Source organism: Cygnus olor, chromosome 3 (genome assembly GCF_009769625.2).
Source record: "Cygnus olor isolate bCygOlo1 chromosome 3, bCygOlo1.pri.v2, whole genome shotgun sequence".
Classification (NCBI taxonomy): Eukaryota; Metazoa; Chordata; class Aves; order Anseriformes; family Anatidae; genus Cygnus; species Cygnus olor.
The window spans coordinates 101,311,671-101,339,408 of record NC_049171.1 but is presented as its reverse complement, the minus strand read 5'-3'; the positions used below and the strand labels follow the sequence as shown (position 1 = coordinate 101,339,408).

The 27,738-nt window shown below is 37.7% G+C and overlaps 1 protein-coding gene across 1 annotated transcript in view; it reads right to left on the bottom strand.

Annotated features, from left to right (window-relative positions):
• Nucleotides 1-27,738, bottom strand: part of USH2A (usherin) — a 420,079-nt gene that overhangs the window by 375,267 nt on the left and 17,074 nt on the right. Inside the window, 1 exon segment of the mRNA XM_040551919.1 lies at nucleotides 23,336-23,501. Coding sequence (XP_040407853.1) covers nucleotides 23,336-23,501 — 166 coding nt within the window.

The following is a 27,738-nucleotide window of genomic DNA, read 5'->3' as shown; positions in this document are numbered from 1 at the left end:
CTATGATTTTTTTTGCATCAGTAAGGTTTTTCCATTAAAAATAAGTCTTTATATTAATATTACTCACATACCTTGTGCAAAATTATTTCTAATAAGTAAGATAGAAAGATGTGGAAAAGAAGCCTTTATGTTCCATTGTTCAATAACAAAAACTACCTAAATATAGAGATCGCTAACCAGATACTAAGACTCCACTGAACTAATTGACATAAAACCAACAGACGTGTTAGTCTCTTCTCTGAATGTTTTAGAATTTATGATTGTGTTTCAAAGACATACCTGTTTTTTAATAGGCATGTTTCCCTTTAGGTTATTTTTCCTATTCTAATTGCATGGGAAAGATTTATTAAAATATTTCAGATAAATTAAAGGGAGTCATTTCAAGACAACATTAATCTCTTCTACTGGTTAAATATACATTCTTTTTACTCCTATTTATCATAGATTCTAGCAATCACAAAGTACAATTTAATCTTAAAGTTTCTTCTCATCTATTGTTCTAGTAAGTAGATCACAGTGTCTGGCAAGACAGTTGAAGAAACCAGATGGATTTCTTCCCAGATTTTCAGGCCATATATGAGGAGTTCCACAACAGAGAAAATCTTGGCACCAAAAATGAAAGAAGAAAAATCTTCATTCTAGCCAAATGATACCAACCCCGGCCTACTTAGTTATCCAGCCAATCCAGTGATGGCAAACACTTCAACTGTAACTTCAGTTCTTAAGGCTACTTATACCATCAAAGAAAGTCTCAGCAGTGGCAGGAATGACCATAATAATGACACATAAAACAAGTCAAGAAGCAAACATTCACCTTTAGACAACTAATAGGAAATAGAATACATTCCAATACATGTAATGGACACCACTATTTCTAAACAAGATGAAGAAGATTTAGATTAGAGGTTAGGAGAAAATTCTTCACTCAGAGGGTGGTGAGACACTGGAACAGGTTGCCCAGAGAGGTTGTGGATGCCCCATCCCTGGAGGTGTTCAAGACCAGGCTGGATGGGGCTTTGGGCAACCTGATAGTGGTTGGGGGATAGTAGTGGGAGGGGTCCCTGCCTATGGCAGGGGGGTTGGAATGAGGTGATCTTTAAGGTCCCTCCAACCCAAACCATTCTATGATTCTATGAAGATGAAGCTCAGAGATCTAAGAAATATATCAGACACCAAACAGGGTTCTTGCAAATATCAGGTATCTGTAAACTGAAATTGCGGAAAAAAAAGCCAGCTAATTTTTAAATTACAAATTCAAATTTAGTTAGTTACAAATGGAAACAAAATTTTAAGATTAAACACAAGCTAAAATTAAGAGCCTGTTTCTCTACTGAGAAAACAAGAAAAAAAAATGAACAAAAATAAACTGTAGAAAAACCAAACATATCTGCATTAGTTTACCCTTTAATTAAGCTCTATTTACACATCAAGAAGTTTCTCTGAGATAGAAATAATTGTATCATCATAAAGAATTTTATACACAATATGAAGAATTTTGAAGTGCTTTATGAAAAGCAATTAGGTAGCTAATACAACTTACCTGGTAAGGCATAAAAAAAGATGTTCCATTTATTTTCCAGATCAGCAAACAGGCAGAAACAGAAATGACCCTTCCCCTTAGTTGCTATAAAATCTTAAGCAACTCCAAAGTCAATAAAGCTATACAGGATTTACAGAGATATAAAATAAGCAGAAGTTAACATAAATGATTTGCTTAATCATTCAGAAATAATACAGAAACAGATTCTGACAAATCAGAATAAGTTGTGATGCACCTAGCTCAAAAATTACTATACAACATAGTTACAATTGCTTACTGTTATTAATTTGTTATAGTTCTTATAAAAGTTGTTTCCTGAACATAGCTTATTATATGTTAAGATAACCAAGACTCATAAAAACATTTTTTCTAAATGTATTGCAGATTTGTTGCATCAGGAACTTGTTCAACGAGCTCACTCTACAGAAACAGACAGTATATTAACACATTTTCTCCCAAGGTGAGAAAACGGATTAAGGTTATGACCAAAATGACAGGCCTGTGGCTTCCTTGAATACTTTAATAGAGTCAACAAATCAACAGTGGTCACTGATGACAACAGATGAGGGAAGACAATAGATGGAAGGAGGGGAATTAGCGATGCTGCTATAATGGTGTAATCAGAAACTTGAGCATAAAAATCTTTTTCACCTTCAACCTGTCTAAATATGCTCTTTTTGCCTATTTATATAAAGATATAGAGCATATTCTACCATTGGGTGACATGTGAATTCACATCTCTACTCTGAAAGCAGACGTGGAACAGAAGCATAACAGTTAATAGAAGATGCAGGAAAGGGATTTTGCATATCAAAGAGACGAGACACAGGTACATACATGGGTATTTTCTTGCATAATTGCAAATCTTGCTGAAGCTGCAATTACAAAGGCTTCCACACAGCTTTAATATTTTGTAAGTGAATTTTTGTAAGGAAGAAAGGTCAGTGATATGGACTTAAAGAACACAAAGTGGACAAATGGATGTTTGGGGATAAACATGGAATGAAACTATTAGCATGAGTCCAAGTTTATCTTCAGTTGTGATTCAAGCAGAGCAAATGACCAAAAAGCCACCATGCTGCCTTTCACATGTTATTAAAAATTTGGGTGTCTATGTGCCCCTAAATTTATGCATCAGAAATGGCAGAGAACTTTGTCACAATTCAACGCTTTTCTTCAGTGAAGAAACCGCAGAATTCCTTCTCAAAGGCTCCTTTCCCACCTGCCAGTTCTGTCCCTATGCTTTCTAATTTTCCTCAGAGCACTATTTACCGATTCTTCTTATTTTGCCTTATTCTATTCTTTTATTTATTTTTGGCTCCATACTTTCACATTTGACTTTTTTTTTAAACACATGTACAGAAAAGACACATGAGAGCATAGTCCATGCCCCCAAGCACTAGTATTTTTCTAACATCCTAAAATTCCTTTATTCCTCCCCAAGCCAGGTAAGCTCCTTGTCAGCCACCTTATGACTGCTTTGGAAGATAAAGAGGTGCAGTAGTTTCCACAGCTCAAGTTCTGCAGCTGTGTCAGGATTTCATACCATACAACCACATCCTGTTCCACACCACCCACCAGCATCAGTGTACAGCCTGCTCATACAGTCTCGTATTGTTTCTCTCTCCTTACAATATATGCCACATGCAGTCTAACCTAAATTTAAAACCTTAGCTGAATGGACAATTCAAAAATAAGTACCACAAGCACTATTATACAGTTGGTAGCATAAGCACATTTTGGCAGTGATGACATTATTGCTAGGGATGTTTGGGCAGATGTCTTACATATACCAAAATCCCTTGTGCTTCTTTTTTTTTTTTTCTTCCCTCCTCTTAGAGAGACAGTTTACAACTGGAAGATAAAGAGAGTTCACTTTTAGTCTTTTGCTCTTTGCATTTTAATTTTTTATTTAGAATGAAAATTGAGACTACACAGAGGGAACTTTGCAGATCTAAAGCTTGGCAAGAGATAATGAATTTATGTAGCAAACATGAGAACAAGAATGTGTCACAAGGAATTTGTCTCATACAAATGTCTTGCTCTCAAACAGACAAAAAAAGATGCTAATAACCACGTTAATAGGGACAGGGAGGGGGGGGGGATAAAAATCAAAGTACAATAACCAGGAAGAAAAGCAAGCTCGGATAATCTATCTGCATAATACTTGACAGACAAATGACACCTCCTACACCAGTAAAAACTTACTGATGATTTTGCCAGCAAGCTTGATGCTGCTTCAGCTAGAATCATATGAAGTTTAACAAGGGCAAGTGCTGGATTCTGTACCTGAGATGAGGCAACCCTGGCTGTATGTACAGACTGGGGATTAGAGGATTAGAGGCTGGAAAGCACCCCCAAAGAAAGGAATCGGGGGGGGTGTTGGTCTGTGGCAAGTTGAATGTGAGTCAGCAGCATGTCCAGGCAGCCAAAAGTGCCAAGTGTGTCCTAGGTTACACCAAGCCTGACATTGCTAGCTGGTTGGGGGAAATGACTGTCCTGCTCTGTGCTGTGTGGCCTTACCTCGAGTACTGTGTGCAGGTTTGGGCACCACAATACTAAAAAGACATAAAACTATTAGAGAGTGTCCAAAGGAGAGCAACAAAGATGTTGAAGGGTCTAGAGTGGAAGATATGTGAGGAGCAGCTGAGGCACCTTGGTTTGTTCAGCCCAGAGCAGAGCAGGCTGAGGGGAGGCCTCATGGCGGCCTGCAGCTTCCTCACGAGGGGAGCAGAGGGGCAGGCGCTGAGCTCTGCTCTCTGGGGACAGTGACAGGACCCAAGGGAACGGCCTGGGGCTGGGACAGGGGAGGGTCAGGCTGGGTGTTAGGAAAAGGCTCTTCACCCAGAGGGTGGTTGGGCACTGGAATGGGCTCCCCAGGGCAGTGGTCACAGCACCGAGCCTGCTGGAGCTCAAGAAACATGTGGACAACACTCTCAGACACACACTTTTTTTTTTTTGGGTGGTCCTATGTGAAGCCATGAGTTGGACTTGATAATCCTTCTGGGTCCCTTCCAGCTAGAGATACTCTGTAGTCCTATAAATATGATCCCTGTCTTGATTTCAAATATATTTCCTCTTCCTTTACTTAGCAAGTTGGGGAGAGAAAGAGTACTACTTTGAATAGCCATTACAGTTACTTAAAATCTTCATGCTGTTTTTAGATTGTTTGACCATTATCTTACAGCGAAGGTTAAAAAAATGCACGCAATAAGACTTATTTTACCTGCTCTTGTTAAATGGCTTTATTCACACTTCTAAATTCTTGTGTTCCAAATCCTATACCACATGGCACAAAATGCTATTTTTGCTATATTTATAGCTATTTAAGCTATTAGAACTCTGCACATCTGAGCATCCAAACCTGCTACCCGCCCCTCTGCATCTCAGGGCTTGGAAACAACTGGATTGCAGGCTTGAAGGAAAAGGACAAGACAATAGAGGCAAGCTGCAACCCTGACATCTACAACAGTTTCAAAGTGATGCTTTTCACACATCTTTGGTTCTCATGCCAAAGAGCATTTTACATAGAGAAAAGAAAAAGAGCTTGAATCATTCATTGCAGCCACTGACTTAAGCAACACTATGGTCAGAGACTTTATTTATTTTTTTAAAAGGTAATAATGTTAGCATTCATAGTTAGGGGACATACCTTTGTTTCCAGCCATCCTGTCATTTTTAAAAGAAACCATGCCAGCATAATTCTAGGCTGAGATTTATTATTTAACAGTAGGCAAAAATCTAACGTTAAGTCTGCCCTTTCACCACAGCTTGCCAATAAAATAAGTGACTACAAACATTTTAATTTATGGAGTATATTTAGTTCATTCATATCAGAATTCAAGGACGCTGCACTCCTATTCATCATGGAGAAAAGGAAGTAAAAACTCCAAAAATCTCCCTTTCATCACCTGTTTAAGCTCTATAGGAAAATCGCCTACAGCCTTTAAAAACAGCAACTGAAGTTGGAGTGAGCAGAAATGGTACAGGGATACGTGCAAGCTATTTGGTATTAAATCACTACATTTTCTTCAAGATCAGGATGCTGCTTTAAGCTGACTAGAAGCCTGCACAGGGAAATGGTTTGAAATAATTCAGAAGTTTAATCCTTCCTCAGTATACCATAAATGAAGTTTCAACATACCTAAGCTCACCATAAGTGGGACCAACTAAATTTGTCAATTAAAACTATATTTTAACCCAGAATATCTTAGGAGAGTTACAAGAAAAGACCTGGAAAGATGACTTTCTTTACAAGATTTATAGAGGGTGATACAGGATGCAAACACATCTATTTTTGAAGACACCATGCAGAATCTTGTTGTAGAATCCAGAGGAACTTAACTTCCACTAATATAACAGGGTTTATAATACCTGTGTTGAATATATTTTCCTGCAGGCCAACAAACTAGTAGAATACCAGAAAAATATTCCAAAAGGAGAAACACATTTTCATCTTTTTTTTTTTTTTTTTAAGTTTTATCCTCTGTTTTTTTCCCTGTTTTTACTCCTGTTGTTGTTAGATTTTGACATATGCTTTTCCAGGAGTTTCTAATAAAAAATCCTCGATTAGATGGCTTTTGAAATTAAAACTGCCTGAATGGGAAAAAACCCACAATATTTTTAAAATACTGAAATTGACTCATCACAACATTCTGTCCAAAGATAACAAGTGGACTGACTAGTACTTCAGCTGTGAATTTATTTAAATGTAGACATACACATGCAGCATTAGGGAGGCAAAAACAGGATATGAAATAAACATAAGGCATCAAATGTAAGCTCACTGTCAAGAGTACACCAAGGCTTCTAACCACAGAGTTCAGCTGAAGGTAACTATCTGTCAAATGTAATCTGTGCAAGTGAATATGCTTAAGCTGGCACTATGAATCAACCAAAATTGCTTTGGTCTTATTGACATTCAATTGCAAGAAGTTGCAGCTCATCCAGTCCAACAGACAGTCTGACAACACCAAGAGTGCTCCAGTGACAGAAAGCTTTAAATATAGATGCAACTATCATCATAATATACATGGAACTAAACTTTATGATACCTTGTACCATCTTCAGAAACTGGTCAGACAGTCATCAGCTGGGTGCCATAATACCACATGGTCATCCTCAATGACTGCTGCCAATTTCTGCAGTTAACAAATCACCATGAGGAAAAAAAAAAAGATTGACTGACAGAAAAATATCATTTGTTCTTTCATCACTGTCCCATTAAATCTCTCTGAAATTCACTTTTGTCATTATCACCTTTGTTCAGCTTTTAAAATAAAATGCCATATTCAGATTTGTTCAAACTGTTTGCTTTAGTTAAGGGCCACATCTTCAGCTGCTATAAACTGTCTACAGCTTAAGCCATGCCATTTTACACCTGCCCAGACTCAGACCTTAAATATGTTCCATTGCCTTGCTTCTTCACATCTGTTCTTTATGTCTTGAAACAAGATTTCTGATGATGTGTGTATGTGGGAGAAGGATGTTGGAGAATAAAGCATCTTGCATACTAGGTCCTAAATTGAGCCCTACATCCTAACTTTGCACAAAGGAAAGAAACACCATCTGCAACAAGTTCTCGCTTGTTTGACCCTTCTCTCTTAGAGAAGACCCACCATTTCAGTGGTAGATGCTACAGCACAGCACTGTTTGTTTTTTAGTTTTTATTTTTGTATAGACCCACTGACCACATGAGTTATTACAGGCATTCATTTGCTTGTCCTCTCCAGCCCTCATTGCCTCATTCCTTACCTCACCAGTGAATTGAAATCATCCCAGAGTTGCAAACAGTTAAGGGAAATTGTGGAAAAGGAAATCTGTCAATTACCTAAAGCTTGCAAGTATGTTTAAGGGGTTGCACAATGCAAATATCAGGACAGGGGGAAAGCAGAGTCTCGCCCCCCTGTTCTGTGCACTCAGGACGGTTATGCTCATGCTCTGAGAAATCCAGGGTACAGAAAAACAAAGACCTGAAGAAACCACATCAGGGGACCATAGCGACTGAACTGTCATGAAACAGAAGGGCTGGAGAGGATAAAGGGACAGCAGAAGAAATGCTAAAGAACAGCAAAGGGGAGGGAAAAAGCATAGGGTCAGGAGGGGCAAGTTGTCTCTTTGCCTTTCCTTCTTTTGCCTCAGGCCCATATCGGCCTTTCCTTTTCTTGACTTAACTGGGATGAATTTTAATTGCAGCCTTTCTACGTGTTTTATATACTATGTACTCTCTACTTGTGTGGAGTGGATTTCCCATTCATCACAGGATTGCAGGCAAAAGTCCCCGGAGCATTTCGCTTTCCTTCAAAGTTAGCTTTGCTAAAATCAATAACTTTAGGGCTGCTAGCCTAGCACATATTCCCACCCACCCCATGACCATTTCAAATTTCGTGATTTTATGATCATTTGTTTATCTCCATATACAGATTTATATCTGCAATCTTTCCATGATAACAGTGACGATATTCATATTGTATAGATTGTTTCAATAACTGCTTAAAGGCAGAAACCTTAGGGTAACAGTGGAAACATGCTCTCATTTGCAGTTTTAACACAGTCAATTCTAACTGATCTCTAGCAACCACTTTTCCTATTGTGTCCTCCTCAATACCCCATAATCATTCTTCATATCAAAGTCTTAGCTTTCTTGGGATCTATTTTATGTCTGAAAAAGTATTTTTATTGTTCATGCTTTTTTTTCCTGACCTATTGCAAGTCTAGCACAACAGCCAAGAATCATAGCTACATCAAGTTGTCCTTACCTTGTATACAAACTACTGAACTTAGTTAGGAAAAAAGGGGGGAAGAGAGGGGGGCATCTACTGTAGATTAAATATCATCCTTCAGCAATATTGTTACATCTCTTCCAGCTTATATTAGCTCTTCCTTCACTAGAACTCTATATCTTGGCATTTTAAATCCCCCTTCATTTTCCTGGTTGTCTCTCTTATTCCAATAATATCTTTCTTATCCTTGAAAACATGTCACTCCAATTCAGCAGTCTTATTACATATGCTCCTAGCATTTGTATAAAAGATACTTAGCTTTTCTCTTTGCCCTCCTTTACTTTTCTTTTTCACTATCTCCTACAATGTTAATCCCTTCTCAATGGGAAATGGTTTTCCTTCAATCCAAGTCTTTCTTTTTGTGCATAGATCCACTAGTTCAGCTTGAACTCCCTGAAGAACAACATAAATTAAAAAAAAAAAAGAGGAAAAAGAAGGGGAAGAAAACGATGGAACCCTGGAGTGCTCCTGAAGCAATTAACTCTCTGTTCAAGAACAAGCTATGTATTAATCCAAATCTGACTCCAAACAGTGAAATTGGAAGGTAACTGGAAGACAGACTACTCTGGCAGCTTACAGACTTCGGATGAACTATAGATATTTCATTTAAAAAAGCCTTGAAATTGGAAAAATGCAAGTAAAAGCAAGCAGAAGGATACAAAATAAGAATCATGTATGTGATTTATTTTCTGGACAAGGTTAATTTTAGTACTGTGATACAAACTGAGTGATACAACCCACACTGTCAATTATCTGATAAACAAGGCCAAAGACAAAGAAAGATCAATGTGAAAAGAGGCAGCTTTTGAAATAGTCTGCATTTTTAAAGAATTAGTATTTAAATAAGTAAATATTATTTTAAACCATTGAATCAGAGATTACTGATCCTTCAGCCACAGAGTATGCATTCCAATTATGGATTGGCAATTTTCATTTTATCTTTCATCGGTGAGTTCATCACCAGTATTTCAGTAGTACTAATATTAAAATGGTTAGCTACAGCTCTGCCACTTTCTACCCCATCCAGCGTTGTACCAATGAAAAACATTCCTTATTGCATGTGTCAGTAGAGCTCTATCAACCTATTAATGATGCCTCAGGACAGAATAAGTATATCTTGGCAGGAGAGTAGGAGAACCTGAGAGCTCAAGATTACAAATACAGATTCTGCTAAAAACTAAAGTAATTAACAAATAATTAATATTTGTTGTTTTTACATGGAAAGGTGTAACAAGCGACTCTTGTGCTGCAAATGAGTTCCAAACAATAAAATATAATAAAAGGATCGTAGTCATCATATCTGAAAATATACAGAGAACAATTGCTTTCTTGCTGCATAATGACTATTTTCCCCAAATCACAGGAAAATCAGATCCAAACTCAAGATCACTATAGTAACATGAAGAGACAAGTATTAAGGATTCAACAAGCTGCTTTTTAGCAGCTAAAACAGTTACATAAAATAGACTTGCCAAAATTAATTGAAACAAAAGGCCTGAAAGTACATTTTAGATCATCTCATAACAATGCACATTTTCTCTCTGCCCCCTCCATTTAAAATACAGCACAACCACTGATTCTGAATTTTCCTGAACTACTTGTAATCATGTAAATTAGGGATGAGATGTAATGTCAAATGAAACATCCCTTCTGAATAAAGTCTCTGTGCTTCACTAGTCAAAGAATAAGCAGATACCTGCACAAATGAAGGGAGCTGTTACTACTGTACAATGATTAACCCTGTATTACACTATCAGCCTAGATTAAATTCTGGTCTTTTGAATTGCCTATACGTGAAGAATTTTGCACCATTTTGCACTGCTCAATACTGGCACTTGTAAGTCATTCCCAAATGTAACGCAAGAATACATTGGTTCTACAACACTTGAACAGCTCTGCTGGAACTAGGAGGTTGAAATCCATCTCCTTGTCTTTGTGATGATTTACATAAGAAGAAAGTAATTACTCCTGCCCTCTGAATGCCTCACCACAGAAGTTCCACGTATCCAGTAAGGGGAATCGTACAGTTTTTGCAAATAGTCTCATCTTTTTCTTCAAGGATTAGTTTTTCTTCATGGTCAAGGATCAACATAATTGTCTTTGACTCTATTTGTATTCCTTTTAAAAACCTTACCTCAACCCCTTCCCTCCTCTGTCTTGCTTTCTTCCTTTTATCACAACCTCCTTTAGAAAGTCATTCAACTATTCCTTTGTATTATAATTCTCCAACATTCTTTTCAATTATAATTCACTCATTTTCAATTTTCCTGTTTTATTTTAAAAAAGAAAAAACAACCAACATTAGCTGCTTTCCTCCAGAGTTACTAAGCATCTCAGCAGCAAAGCTTTGCAGTAGATAAAAGCCATTAACTGAACACAAACCAAAACTTGACTTCAAAGGACTGTGTTTTGGTAGCTTATCCTTGGAAAAAGCTAAGGGAAAAAGTTTTTGCAACAGCTCCCTCAACCACATTTTATTGCAGATGGGTCAGGAGAGGATCGGGGAAGACTGCTCAGAAAGTTCCCAGGGGTTTCCTGTGCACCTCAGTGCACCTTACACACTTTGAGATTAAACTCAGAAGGGCCAGGGAGATTACTGATCAACAGCAAAAATGAGGATGTCAAGCACAATTTATGGAGAAGGATAAAAACTATTCAAACACAAAAGTAGTCTTTAAATTTAAGAAAAAGAGTGGTAATCCAGTTTACTGACCTGTTACATGTTATGGGAGACCAAAAAAGCAGCACAAACAAAATACTATACAGTTTTCAGGTAGCCCTGCAGAGATTGAAGAACAATGCAAAAATTTAAATTACTGACATGATACATGAACAGGTCTTGGAACAATCTTTCTTCTGATAATCCAGGAAATCAGGCCGACACAGGGCTAATTGGGGGGGGGGGGGGGGGGGGGGCGGGCAGACCGTGGGACATAGATACATACTGTATACTGGAAAACTGGAAAAGGCAACATGGTATTTCTGGAAGGAAATCTCAAGCTCCAACTTTGAGTATCTTGAATGAGTTAGGATGTATGTGGATAAGCAAAGCCTGACCAATATAATACTCTGGTTTTCCAGAAAGGTTTCAAATAGGTAGAGATTGAACAACCACACTTTGCAAAGACAGAAGTTTAGGTAACTCCAAACACCTCTGCAACCTAGCATTTTGTACAGTCTTGAAAACAGTGGTGAGGTGCAAAAGGTTGTAGTTAATACATCCAGGCAGTAAAAGTCAAGCTTGCTTCAAATTTACAACAGGATCTCAAAACATTTAAGAAACAAGCAATAAACTAGCAAACTAAAAGTGTTGATAACCACAAAGTAATTGACATGAGAAAATTATTCTCAACTATGTAAACATAACATTAAATTCTGAGCTTCTACTGCTCAGAAAAGAAAAGGTGTTCTTAGAGTTACCATAGAAAGTAAACCACTAATGAACAAAATACTCAGTGGCAGCCAAAGAGAGAAAGGAATGAGGAACAAATCCACAAAGCTTCATAGTACAACTACAGAAGTTTATGGTGCAAAGTGTCTAGAATGACAAGGGAGTTTTGACCCTTTCATCCCCAAAACTGCAATAGCACAACACAAAATTTCAGAAAAAATCAGTGAGGATGACCGAACTGCAGAATGACTTTAGAATAAGGACAAATCAAACTAGGAATCCAAATTAAAACTAACTGTAACAACTTGTGATAGAGTTCTACAGCCGGAATCTCAAACAGTATGAGAATGATAAATAAAAGTGACCCACAAAAGAAATTATCCAGAAGAATTTAGCAAACAGCCAGTTTAAAATACAGAACAGCTTCACACAGGCATAATTACATATGAAGAACACACAGGGTAATAGAGACACCAAAAATATAAACTATAAAAACAGAATGAGACTACTAAACTAAATGTAGGTCAGTCAGTGGCTATTCAACTCAGCCTAACTTAAGACACTTCAAAGCCATGAGTTGTTGGAGAAGAGGTCAGGGCTGTATATGAAGAAAGCTGTTTCAGGACATCTGCTCTTTCACATTCAAAGACAGAATATCTAGATAGACTGTCAAACCAACACAGCAGTTCTTACACAATGCAAAAATTATGGTATTATTGAACTGAGGTATTGGGATGAGATACATGGACAGGAGTGTTTTCCTCCTCTTCCATCCCAGCTGTTAAGCATCAGGGAATAATCTTTGCTTCCATGAGAAATTATACATGCAGAGACTTACCTGAATTTTTTTCTGTGAAGTGGCACTAACATGCATGGATTTTGCATTGTACAGAACCTACACATGTAATTTATGTCACCTTCCACTTGCTGCATGCAAGAAATGCACGTGAAAGTGCTCACACAAATAATGGAGGCTGCATAACGGACAATCTGAAAGTTTCATCTTTTACTTTTTCAGACTTTTGACTTTTGTCTTTAAGCTAGAAAAACCCGAGCCAGACGTAGTAATTACTTTTTAATACTTTACTTATTTGTTTAAATAACCAGGAAAAGACATTGCTCTATTTGGCCACACTCATGAAGTTTTTAAGACTTATCAAGAAAGTTTCAAGTTTCCTGTGAAAATTTCTACTTAGCAACTGGCATAGCATGAAGAAGGATAGTGGTTCACTATATGTGATCCATCTTTACCAGCAAAGAATTTCAAGCCAGTTGCCAGTTTTCTGCTCATGCATTCTGCACACTGAGAACTACCTGTGAGAGGACTTTCCATCTGCATTGCAAATGTTCTGTGCTAAACAGTGATATTCTAGTGTACAACTTCAAGCTTGGTCTCCTCAGAAAGGAATCAAATTCAAGCATACCAGAAGTGCTCTTCTGAGTATAACACAAGACTCTAAATACAGACAGAAGACAAACCTACAAAAAAGTGAACTCTTCCTGTACACAAAATGGGTGACGTAGATGTACCCTGTGAGTGTTATCTCCATGTTTTATACCAACAACCATATCAAGTACATGTGGCTACTTCAAGTCTCTCAGTTTGCTCCCTGTACAACCCAAGCGTACATAAAGTACAGAAGAGCAGTTGTAAAGCTGCAGAAGAGTACCTGAAGTTTGGAATACACTTAAACACATATTTATGTACAGTGCTTATAAGAGATTAATTCAGAATTAAGGGCTTTCTAGGTCAAACATTTTTTTTTTGGATTGTTTCTCTCAGTCGGACTCCAGATTTCTAGCAATCTGAAAACAGTTGATTCCAACAATCATAATTTGATAGGATGCTGTTAAGCACACATCTATTTCTCTCAGTTCTTTTAACTAGTTACACAACTTCTATTATTTTCAGTATTGAGTTTGAACACTTGAAGAACATATTTTTTTATTTAACCTTTCAAAACACTCTCCTCTAAGAAGTGTGCAAGCTACTTCCACATGGTATGGCATACCTTTTATATTCTTATGCTGCCGCCAAGGTTTCATCTGCAACAAAATGCCAAAATACCTTAGCAACCCCAAGATGTTTAAGAATTTGAGAGTAGAGGAAAAAAAGAATGCAAATCATTCTTAACATAGTGTTTCTGTTATTAAAAACACAATTTAATTGGCTGCCACTTTTTTTTTTTTTATTAAGGAAACAAAGTGCTTGTAAAACAAATTGAAACTTGGTGGAATTCAAATCTCATCTTGAACTCTCCAGACAAAGCAGGCATAGCTTCTGCAAACCAGTCAGTACTACCAACTCCAAACACTGGTCATACAAAGGCTTGATTCCATTCCATTTATGGATATATAATCTGTGCAAAATTCAGTAGGTTTTGCTTTTGCAACTGAAAAATTATCTGTGATTTCCAGAACAGTAGTCAAGACAGCACTGATAAAGCATCTATTTTTGCCATTTCTTGAAATTAAAATCCTGGCCTATATGAAATTCCTTGTCTTGTGTTCCCAGACAGCTGTTAGACTGTAAATCTAAATCTGCAGGTACACAGGAACTTCACTGAATTCATATTCAGGCAAGAAAGGAGGTGGATGTTTTAAGATACAATATAAATGAAGAGGAAACAGAGGCACCTGGAACATATCTATTTCCTGAGGAGCTGAAGTTATAACAAAGAGCTTTCAAATCAACACAGTGTACATCCTAGTACCTAGGACCCAAGAGAAAAGGCAAGCACCACATTAGGACTTCTGGAGGCAGCACAGCAAGTTACTTGTATCAATGAACCCTGAGGCTGGAAGTTCAGCAGCAGTTCTGAATAGGCTGCAACTACAGCAGATTAAATGACAAACCAGTTGCCAAGAAAGCTATGCTTGTTGTTTCTATGAACAGTTCTCCAAACAGACAACCAAATACATTATAGACTGTAATATTTTTTATTTCTCTTGTCTGTTGGGAGCATAGCACCAACTATACGTTGAAATATTTTCAACACAGAATTGTAATTAGTAGACAAAAAGCCCTAATATGTAGAATTCATGCAGATTCTCCCCTCCCTTTTTGGGACTGACAAACTGTTCCTAATGGATAGTAAGGGATGACTTCAAGCGGGAGATCAAAGTGGTCTGTTAAATTAAAATGCTTCCTTGCTTTCCTACAATCTTCCTAAACATGGGGAATATCCCATTTAAAACACCTCATATTTAGTAATGTATACACAGAGCATGCACAGAGTAAATGTTTTCCTCCCTGCTTTTAAGTCTCAGGTTCTCTGCTTTTAACATAAATTTTAAAAAGTATTCAAAAACTTGTGTAGAAAATAAAAGGATTTCACAAATTGGAAAGGACAAGTTTTCTCTTGATAGTCAAACAGTTATGATGTAAAGCGGTCTCATTAAATCATAAGTACTTTAACCTTTTCTTTAAAGAACTGGAAGATTTAAAGATTTATAAAGAAATTTTGCCTAAACTAGGAAATGACTCATATTTGACATGTATTGAAATGATAATGCTGATTTCAGTAGGCACTCTAAGAGCCTTTTGCTCCCAGGAGAGTAATTCAGTCATGGTTACCTCTCTGCATTTAGATTTTAAACTTACTTTCTAAAGCTTTTAATGTGCTATAGTCTGCCAAAACATGGCAGAGTTACATAGATATGATCAGGCAAAATAAAGGCTAGTAAAAAGTTTATTTTTATAATCGCAGACACTAAATATGAAACAAATACATCAATCTGACATGTTCTCAGAGAATCTCCTGTTTCAGCAGCTTTGGATGTATCTGAAAATTCATGTTTAAATTCCACTCTTCTTAGCTACTTAAATAAATTCTGAAGTATCAAAGGGAAAGTGAGAGACCCTTAACAGTGAATCTGAAGAAAAAATACATAATGGAGCTGCTGTTACTAAGCAGCACAGATCTGATACTGTTATCACTATGCACAGATAATGAGGTACACAACTAGCCTTAATCACACACTGCTAAGCTTTAATTTTTTTTAATTCTTTAAAAGTTCATTTTTTTAAGACATCAGTTTTCCTGATGCTTTTCTTCAGTGTGTATTGGATTAATTTAATGCTATATATTCTTTACTCCACTGTGTACCTTCACACAGTTTTTGATAATACAGACCTAAAAAGTAGGGTGACAAATGTAATTAAATCAAGATCAAACACAGGACACAAACTTTCAGAAACCTCAACGATTTGATCCTCACCTACTGAAATCAACTAGAGAAGTGCCAGAAATTTCAAGGAAACAAGATCCACAGTTTAAGGACCTGTTATATATTGCAAAACCAAAAGATAAGCTCCTTTACAAACCACAAGCAGTGGAAAATAAAGGCAAGTGTCATTACAGAAAAATAAATCCTATTAATTGGAGAGCATAAAGACTGGTCAAAATTCACTTTTGTTGCAAATCCACTTCAACTTCCCTCAGCACAAATACTCAAGGATGACTTTTCTCAATTTTTATGGGGTATAAAGAGCAAACAAATGGATAGCCAATAGCTCTGTCAGCAACATCATACATATTAAGAAGAATGCATAAACTATTTCAAAGTATGAAGTTACTCTCAGACCAATGCCATCTAGTCTCAAGCAGTTTTTTCCACAGTACATTCGAAGACTATTAGTGCCTCATGCCCAGCATTTTGCTGGCAGCAATTATTGCAGTAATTTTGCAGGAAAAGTGGAAAAACTCCCCAGTCCACCTATATAACAAGGCAGGGATACAAATTCCCATCTTCTTCTGTTGGACACACTGTATCACATTATCCGGTTTATGACAGTTACTGAGTTTAAAAAATAACTTTTTTTTTTTATCCCTGCTATTCTGATCAGAAGCCTTTTTTCAGAAACAGTCTGCTGTAATAAAACAGACTCAGTTTCCAGCCTAAATGGTTCCTTTTTCTGCCTGGTGTTTACTCTCCAACAGATTTAGAGAAGAAAACTGTATGTCCTCCTACACTTCATTATTGTCAAAAAAACTCCCAAAAGAAGGTTCTCCAAGTCATCTTCTGCAAGGCCTGCACAGAGCCTTTCATTGTCATCATGTCTAGTATCTCTGTTCTGAATTACATTCCCTAAATATGAAGGCCTGAAACTGCACACACTTGCGTGAAACCTCAAAGATTGGAGCAGCAGCAGTGATGCTTCCCCCTCACAACTGGAAGTCTTCTCCAGATGCACTGTCCCAACACAAGCTTTTCTAAGGGCCATATCAGGCCAGTAATCCATCATCACCACCTAGGACCATTACTTCAGCCACTTCTAATATTTAACTACTTAGCAAAAGATTCTTAGTAGTTTCAAATATGTTACTTTGCATTTTATAATACCAAATTTTATTTTGTGCCTGTTACCCCAATCCTTTCAGTCATTCCATTTTTCTTATATGTAACATTTTTCTTGCTGTTTGTTTTTCTGATGATGCCTCTCCACATGATGTTACCAGCTTGAATCAGTACACTCAGTATTTCTGCCAAGATCATTAATGAAAATGTAAGGCTGGTCCAAAGAATGATTTTCAAAGAATTCAACTGTAATTTTTTCCAGACATTACACCTTCCTTTGAGCAGTATCTATTGCTACCTCTCTCCACAAACATTTCCTTTGACCCTACAACTTCTCATGGGGTGTCACATCAATGCTATACTGAACTCCAGATAGAAGGAAATTTGACAGATTTACTTTGCCTGAAAATCAGTTTTCTCATTAAAAAGAGCTAAGAGGTTAGACAGCAATGAGTTATCTTCAGTAAATCCATGTTGCGTTTTATCCCATTTTCCATTTACCTTCATATCTTTATTCCTTCAAAAAAATCTTCTCAAAATCCTCATGTGCCACTGTGCCAAGACAAATAGCTCTGTGTTTCCAAGATCCTTTTTCTCTTCCTGTTAGTACTGGCTCTGGCTGCAGTAGAGTCAGCTTCATTCCTAGCAGCCCATACAGTGCCGTGTTCTGGATTTGTGGCTGAAACAGCGTTAATAGCACACTAATGTTTTGAGTAGTGCTTGAACAGTGTCAAGCCTTTCTCTTTTCCCACTCTGCTCCCCATTTCACCCCAGCAAGTAAGCTACAGTTCAGCAAGTGTTTGGGAGAGGTCAGCTGTCCTGACTGTGTCCCAAACACGCCATATAACACCACACTTAAACTGGAGTAGAAGAAGGACTTCATGGAGATGGAGGTTTGCCTCTCACAGTGGCTGCTGCTGAGAGACTGGCTGGGCAACAGTCTGCTTGGGGGAGATGGCGAGCAACTGCTTTTTCCTCACTTATTCCAGCCCTACTCCCCTTCAGCTATTAAACTGCCTTTATTTTAATCCATAAGTTTTCTCTTTTGCTGCTCCTGTTCTCCCCAGTTCCACTGGCAGGGGAAAAGGGGGCAGAGTGCAAGGCTGTGTGGGTGCTTGGCTGCTGGCCCGCACCTGTGCACAATGATTCCCAATGCTAAGCATTTATTGCTTACATAGCTCCACCTCTGACTTGGCAGATTAGCATACAACTCTGACAATTACATGTTTATGCCCAAGTTCTTTCAGAATTCTTAGACCACCTGATTGTATCAGCATGTACACAAGAAGCTTGCAAATTTATATTTCTACCTCTGTATAATCACTTGTTTCCATACTTCCATACTGTTACCCAGCTTGATTTGCTCATGACTGTTATCAATATCCCTACACGGAAACAAAGTATTCAGTTTGGCAACCTTATTCAAATCAACCTTAATCTTAAGCACATCTTCACTGTATGCAGGTCATGCCTTCTCATACAAAAAATCTTAACCTTTTTTTTTTTTTTTTTTTACCATTTAACAGTTGTTGCAAAGTCTGATTCAGCTCAACTTCCTTACAGTTTTATTTCTACTCCTACATAGCTTTCTCCGCAAATTTCCTTCCCCACTCCCCTATGCCTGTAGACTCAGCCATCTCTAATTGCATAGATTCTTATTCACTCAGAAGCTTGAGTGCTGTATCTCCATTTTTCCCCCCTCTTAAGGACAGAGATTCCTCTTCATGCCATCATTTTTGTTTTGAAGAACCTTCAAGGCCTTTTCTCCATTCAATCCTTAGACTCCTCCGTTCACCTTTTTATTAAAATAGTCCTATTTCTTCGTACACAAAAATGTAGTTACAGAACCATTTCTTTTTATTTTATTTAAACCAAACACTCAACAGAATGTTATTTCTGAGACCAACATCTCTATTAATGCCCTCATCACTTAACAAAGCTGGTATCCAGACTTTCTGCTTTGCTAACTCGATGATTCACATAGAATGCAGGAACCTGCATCTGGGGCCTGCTCTTGTTAGTAGAGCTTCAATTTCCCAGCCATAAACTGGAGAATAAGTCTCTGCAAAAACACAGTCCTTAGTAGTAGTTCTCTCTAATGAATTACACATCTAAATCCAAACCTGAGGACTTAAAATCCTAGAGTACTTCAGTAGAATTCATTTACTAGCCTTCTTCTGCCCTAGAATTATTTTATTCCAAAGAAATTCTTTTTAGTCTATGCTGCCCTTTCTTCTTTCCTTTCCTCTTATCATTTAATTACTATTTAGTGTTATTCCATCATTTACCTTTCATTTTTATCACTCCTGGATAGCTCATATGCTCCTACAGCTGAATTCCAAAGATACATGCCATCCTACCACATTTCTGCTCTGAGTTCAGTTTCACAGCTGCCACCAGAACTTTAGGCTCGTCTGTCATGGTGTCTATCACTTAACATTTATGTACAAATATTTCAGTTTTTCCTACTAACCACAAGAACTCCGCTGTTCTGAGATTCCCAGCTCCTACTGACTGCTTGGCTTTGGGGACCTTTGGCCTGAATTGTTTTCATATACACATCCTGTGCATCCAGAGATGGACACAGACCCTAGCTCCTCAGCAGGGGGCCTCTCTCGGGCCACTACATCACACACACTCTTTTCACAACCCACAACAAGGCTGCCAAAAAAGAAAACACAACAAACAATTCACCAATCTGCCATGAACACTGTTATTAAGACCAAATCCCCCAGTCTCCTTTAGCTGTTATTCTGGTCACCAACTTGACATGCAAAGTGCCTTAATCCCCAATCCCCTGGTTGCAGCCCTGTCCAGAGGCAGCAAGGACACTCAGTCTGCCAGCCAACCTCCCCCTGTCCAGCACTCATGCACCATCACAAACAAGACGCATCAATTGCCTGTGAGCCAGCCAACAAATATTGCTTTTTTTCCTCAGGATGGGTCCCATTATACACCCCTATTTACTGACCATATTATTTAGTGCTACCATTCACTAAAAAAAATTTTTGTCCTGAATCAGACTTAGCCTGAGTTAGACATACCTGTAACTGGTCTGCAGTTGCTGAGCAACAAGGTGTCATACCATAAGCTTCTTTTCCTCCTGTCTCCCCAAGACACACAGAGCAACCAAACCACACTCCAGGAGAAAGGGAGGCTGTCTATCTTGTCAAATATGCAATACTGTGCATGGTTTTGAATAACACTTTGCAATACTGTGAAGAACATCTCGTCAGGCTCATACCCAAAACAATTTATGAGCCAACTATTTTGACCCACATTTGTCACATGTATTTCCTACAAAGACACATCACCACAGAATTAAGAGAAAACCTACATTGATAAAAAAAGTTTTGTAGTCTCAGGGAACATAAGGAGCAAATATGCTTTCCTTACTAGAAAAGTCAAGTATATTGAAGGCCAGGGATATTAATTGCAGGACTTAATGCTTCTAAATTGAACTTTTGGGAAACCAAATTCTGACAGTCAATATGGTAGATGCCTACAGCTCTGACGTAAAGGTAAAACATTTTTATAATATACAAAAGAGATATTACCACATACATCTTCAGTTACCAATGGTACCTGAATTATATTACCTAAACATTTTTTAAAGTACATACTTTTATCCCACCTCATCCATCTTCCCCTCAAATTTGCTAGCTTCTAGGCATCCTACCACACCAGATATGGCAATGCTATTTACTTCCTTTTTTATTACACTTCTTCTACATGTAGAAATTTCATTACTTGCATGAAAATATCCATTCCACATTTTCAACTGTCTTATCAGGAATAGTACTCAGTTGTCCCACAAAACATTCAAACATTTTCTTTTAGACCAAAAATAATATCAAGCAAGTTGTCAAACAACTCTGAATAGGTTATTTTTTTAAAACATCAAGACACGTCATCCAGCTCTGGTGAGATCTCCAACAAAAAGAATATCACCAGCGTCCTCTGACATGTGCAAATTCTGCAAAGTGCCTAAAAAAGTTGCTGAATCTACATTTCATTTTGTTCAACCTACTAACTTGTGACTAGACTTCACAGCCTCATATATAGCACTTCAGGTCCCACAATTTCCTTTTTGTTTCTGTAAGAGACACTATATAGTAAATACAGTGTTGACACCATACCTACCTTAAAACCAGCATGTCTGGAGGAAAAACCCAGACCTTTCTAATTTACTAGCCACTGAGATCAGTCCTAGTGCTTGCCTTTGGTAGAAAATACAGGCTATGCCTACAACAGTGACACAGAACTCAGACTGCTAATCCTTTGCGGGTATTAGAGTCAGTTTTATCTCAGCAAGAGAAGTGGAAGTCTACACAGACTGATTTACTTGGAAAAGCCAACAGTAGTAGTAAAGTCACCCATGATTGCACTCTGCCACTGCTCCCTCTGCTGCCTTTACCCAAGCCCAAGGTAGCTCACCTACAGCACACACAAGGGTCTACTCCACGCCACAGAGCCCACACCCTCTGCATAGTCATCACCTGGAGAGAAGGCTGGTTTAGTCAGAGAAGTCAAAAACTCATACCTGTGCTAAGATCAGGCGATATGTACTTTCAGGTGTAAACTCCAGGCTGTCCCACTGCACTTAACTAAAGTTACTAGTTCCTGTAAAACCACACAGTGCTTTGTGTTCAGAAGGCTTTTTCATCAGCTTATGGACAAGGCTTCAATCTGCAAATGTCTGGGAACTATCTCATCATCAAATACTATTCTCATCAGAAAGCATAGCCACTTCCATATGAACGTTACTTTTGCATATTTTTGTACAGTTCCTCTCATTTTCCATTTATTTCTCTATACAAAAAATGCTTCTGGACAGTTGCTAAGAGTTTAAAAAAAATAAAGCTTTGCCTAAAGTTTAACAGCCATACCTAGTGCTAAATGGATCATGCTGCAGCCACTATTATCTTTAACGGGAAGCTAAATCCAACACCACCATAAATCACAGAACATAAAGTTCTACACTGATCTCAGAAACTTGGAAAAGGTATCAAGTCTGTAGTCCCTGTAAGGGTTTAGAAGCTACACTTCTTTACTCCTCTATGCATTGAGCAACATTCCCCAAAGAAACAAAGGACTAAATTCTATGGAGTGCTTGAGAGTTCTTTGTAATGCAATTTAAAATGCCTGTGTGTATTTAAATCCAGCTCTTTCACTCTGCTATCCCAGGCTTTAGCAGTTTCTGAGACTAGTACAAAACGTGGCTGACAGCAACAGCAGTAATATAGCACCCTTGGAGTGTTTGAAGTGTAAAGTTCATTAGTTCTACCTTAAGGTCACTCTTTTAATCCAACAGCCAAAGTCTTATTCACACTACCATGCTGTTATCCTGGAAAAAAGAAAACTGCAAAAAAAAATCAAGACGTCAGCTTAGATACTTCTTACGAGTGACAAGATCAGCACTAAAAATCCAAATCACAGTCAATACCTTTTAGCAAGTTTCAAGAAAGCAGGGAAACTATTCTTGATTGTGCTGTAAACCAAATGAAATTTAATAGGCTGGATAAAGGAAATGCAGGAAGGAGAAGATAAACATTTCAATACCTCATAATTGTGTTTTTTAATTATTAGTTGAACTTGGCTTACAAACAGAATTTACTAGAGTGTCCGCTGGGAATTGCAAGGCATGCAAATAACTGAACGCATTTTAATTTCTTCTGTATTTGTTTGCTGATTTTTGTACATTGCTAAAATTTTAACAAACTCAATTTTACTTTATCCTCAGTAGATGTTTGTACACTTATTAAAAATATTATGTCAACAGAAAACATTTAGAACACAAGGATTGAATTTTAACAATTCTGAATTTATTTTTAAAATAAGAGGTAATAGCCTCATAACTAACTAGCTTGATTGATCCTGAAGAAACCCTTATACATGGTTACTTATATGCATTGTAAGAAGCTTTAAGAATTAAATGGGATACACCTCTGTCAGATAAATACATTAGCATGTATAGATGAGGATGACATTACATTGTCCTTTTAGGGAATAATCTCAGAGACCCAAGACTTATTGCTAACATTAGAATAAGTAGTTTTCTTCACGCCAAATACTTGTGTTCTTAAGGGTATGAATTTTCACTTATCTGTTCAGCAGAATGCACGCAGCATTGCTTTCCAGTTCTAAATTAGGAATCACCTCAAGATGTGCTCCAAAATTAAGATCCTTACCTACAGACTCAAGAGTTTTCAGTTACATTCCCCAACTTGCCCCTTCTTGTGAAGACATTTATACAGTTACACCATTCTCACACAACTGTTGTATTTCAACAAACATTAAAAGGTTTTTACTTTTACTCACCTGCACACTAAGATGAATCCATTTCTTCACAAGAATTCTCCCCAGTGTCATTACTTTTATTGGTGGCTGCAAACCATTTACCGTGCGATAATAAAACATTGTTTCTTTCTCAGAGATTGTGAGTTTGAACACAGTCTGCCCATCAATAGCCTTTTCTATCACACACCTTTGGAAATAACGAAGAAAAACAACATAAGGTCAGAGGCATATATATATACACATTCTTGCCAGGGTGCTATCCTGTAAAGTGATGCTAACCAGAATGCATTAAAATAAACGTTACAAATACAGCTCTCGAGAAGATGCTCACTGACAGCAAAAGTCACAAGATGTACTAAGTGTAAAAGAACTTTAACAAATGTGTTTTCTGTCTGAATCTGCAACGTGCATATTTTTAATTTATAGTGCATTCAACCCCAGTTCACTTGGAGGTGAACGGGGGCCACTTCTCCTCTCTTCAGGGTGTCATGAAGACCAGCACCGTGCAGTTCTCCACTGCACTTTTCTTACAAAGCTCCATAACACTGCATCCTGTTGAAGCACTTACACTTTTCTTAGTCTAACAAAGCAAACATAATACAACCACAAAAAGGAGTATGACTGACATGTTTTGGAAATAAGTCCCTTATTTTTCTACCAAATCTGTTCAGGTAAGGCAGCAACAACAGAAGCTTCCCCTGTACTTTCCCTTTGACACAGCCTCTCTCTAACCTAATAGAACCAGAGCAAGGCCAGAGAGCTATCTGGCCACTTGCTAGTTTGTTTTTCCCCATGGAGATTTTACATCAATATCAAATATAAAGACAAAGAATACCATCCATAGCAACCCATGTTACATATCTAGCTGTTCAAATACAATTAGTTTTGCCAAACTGATCACCGTGATGCCAAAGGTCCTGAGAAAGCATATAGATTGCATATGCTTTGAAACAGCAATGTATTTCATTTATTAATCCAATCATTACTACAACAAAAATTATAAACTTTTGCATTCCTTTTTCAGTTGTTTGAGAAATACAGTCTCCAACTTACTCATGAAAAGCCAAATATGCTAAGACACTCTAGATTAAATTAATGCATTAAGTCACAAGAGAAGCATATAAAATCTGTATGAGACCAGGGTTTACTTAAGACATATTTCAGAGAGGAAAAAAAAAAAACACTTATCTACTAATAGGAGACTTCACCCTTCTTCAGTCCTCACTGCTGTGCATTTAACAAAAGAAAAGTATCAAAAATGCCATTCTTTAATACTGCCTTTATTCACTAATTCACATTTAAACCCAAGAGAAAGACTAATTAATTTTAACTGTTACCATTTTAGTCTACTGCAATGTTGTCGGTAAAAAACAACTTGCAAAATGCAGATGCCTATTATGTAAACCTTACTAAAAACATGTTTCTTAATATTGTGTTGGTTGGTCTTTTCAATATTTTGTTTGCCTGTAAACACACTAGTTTTGCTAGATAATAAATGTGAGGAAAGGCTCAGCTAAGTAGCAAAATATTTAGGAACTGGATTTACCCAGTTCCTGGATAAACAATAATTGGATAATCCAGTTATTTTGTTTATTTTAGTTATCTAAAGCAAACATCCCCACACTGTTTTTATCCCCAAAGGTGTCATGACTTTAAGAAGGCAAGTGACCTTGATGTACACCACTTTGAAAATTGGAAAGAACAAATGTGGATTATGATTCACTACTGAAAGAGGAAAATCAAGAGGCAGAAAACAGGAGGAAGGGGGGGGGGGAAAAACCGTGCTAATGTAGGTTATACAGGCATAAGCATTACTTCTGACTAGGAGCACTGTTTTCCATTCCAGTCACGATTACAGAGAGAACCCGCTGTTCTTTGTGAAGTTTCCAACTTCTGCTAACCTGCAATCCCACAGAGCCAATACCTGACTATGTAGTTCTTGATGGTGGGGTTGGAGAGAGAACAACCAAACCACAGAAATCTGCTTGGGCAACTCTCAACAGGAAAAATATTATATAGAATATTTCAGGGAGAATCTAACAGGGAGACACAACTGATTCCCAAACATTAACTGGAGCAAATGGGAACATCTGCATAAGTTCAAAATGGGACATGTCATATCTGAAGGCAGCATCCCCCTTCAGCCTAGTTACTAATGTAAAATATCTGAATTGATATGCAATAATGGATACAATTGTAGTCCTTTACATAAATAAAATTTAAACAAACATACATCTACTGACCACTTCCCAGTCAGGCCATTCCACCAGGCCCTTTTGTGTGTAGAAGGTCCCAGCTCCCTTCTCTCCCACCTCTGTTATTTTCTGGTCATCTAAATTTCAGTTAGCCCGGCTCATACTAAATTGATATAAGCTGCCTGTAATGACTACTCATATATGCTAAGCTTCTACTCATATCCTTATCCTATTTTATTTCCAAGGGTTATCATCATATACTATTTCCCATATTATGCTAAATTCCATGCACGGGCTTACTGCAAGCCTTTAGATTAACTGATGAGCACATGCAGTATGAGAGGAAGCATGGTAAAGAACACAGTTCAGCAAGAATAGGTTTGCTCACTCACTGCACATACTGCCTAAAGGGAAATAATTTTAAAGGCTGGAGATACAAATGTCAGTGTTTTCTCACTGTTCTCTTGCTTTTCTTTAAGACCTCCAATATGTGGTAACTTAAAAGCATACCTACAAATATCTATATGTCTTTCTTGGAAAAACATTAGCACTCCAACATAAATGCATAACACAACCTGACTTCTCTCTTTGTATGAAAATTTCTTTCCTAGCATCACGTAAGAAACCTTGGTATATAAAACTGAAGAAGAAAGTCCTCAGTATCTTCAGTTAAACATGCATATTTGCTCCCTGGATTGTCACAACCTTTAAACGGCACTCAAACTTTCAATCCTCACATCAGTCTCTCTCACTTCAACCAGCACAGTAACTTCTAGCAGAAACCCTTGCTGTTCTCTTACATGGGCACATGCCTAGCAGATACTAGTCTTTATAAGGAGGTAACTGGGATATTGTAAATCAGAAGTTTACATTCAGCACAAAAAAGCACTTTATGGCATGTCCAAAAAATGTGCGTCTGCTGTACTTAATGTAAGAGTAGGTCATCAGTAAGCAAACTAGTTTGTTAAACTTTCAACTATTCCACAGGTAAAATAAATGGCCAGTTATGGCCCATCATTCCAGTGTGTGGTGGCAGCACAAGGACTGTTAGATGAAGGCCCAGTTCGGTGAAGTCCTTCTGATACAATAAAGGAGTCTAAAAGGTCTCACAAACAACATTCAGGAAGGATGTCTCCCCCAACAGGGACTGCAAAGTGCACGACAGCTGGCAAGTCAAACTGCTCCTACCAACCTGAAGGACTCACCATATCAGTAAAATAAAAGGAAAAATATCACAGCTTGCTGTTAAACCACTTCTCTATTGTAGGATGCCTTCTGAGCTAAGCTTCAGTGACTATTCATGTGCAATTACTGTTTCTCTGTAATTTCTCCAGAACTGGAGTTCTGTATTCCCTTTTTTTGCAGAAAAGAAAGTTAACGTGCGTTTTTTGTGGATAGTGGAAAAAAAATCTGGACAGCAGCATATCATCCTGTCCACTCGAATAACTGTTGTCCAACTTCAATTTTCAGGACTGGATCCTATCATTGTCATTTCTACCTGTAGAGTATTGACAAACTCAAAAGGCAGAAGAATGAAGCAATCTATTACAAAAATTGAATAAAAACATTTAGCTTTTAAAGGGATCTATAAAACCCACTGAACAGGAATATGTACATTGTGTAGTTATTAACACAGCAGCAATAGAAGAGTACTGTTTTACACAAGTCCACGGATAATCAGACATTGGGAGAGTCTGGTTTCTGCATAGCACTTAATCATTTGGAACTAAGCACATACATTTCGTTGTTTCAGGATCTATGCAAGAACAGCCTGTTCCACTGAAAAAAAGAGTTTTCACCGATCTCACTCAACACATCACTGCAACACCTTGCTTGGAAATTAGCAGGACATTTCTGCTTCAAACTAAGCATATGCTCTGCTGAACAAGAACCTGATAGGCCTGCATATGTGTAGGCATGAACTTATGACATAAGACAACCCCAGGCACAGCCTCTCTGATGTTCAAGGTTCAAACATTTAGAAAACACAGTCTACAAAAGATACTAGGCCAAAGCTCCAGAGACAGCTTTACACATACCTTCATATGAGCTGCTTTAACTAAAGCTCAAGCTGAAGTAAGTGACTTTTGCCCTCCAGATCTCATTTATTTCCCCTCAATAACCACAATTACAGCAGACTATTAATTTCACACATTTCTATTGTTTCTGATGATTTTCACACCCTTAGACAGCTTAGCATGCAAAATAAGCACCAAAACGCTACACAGA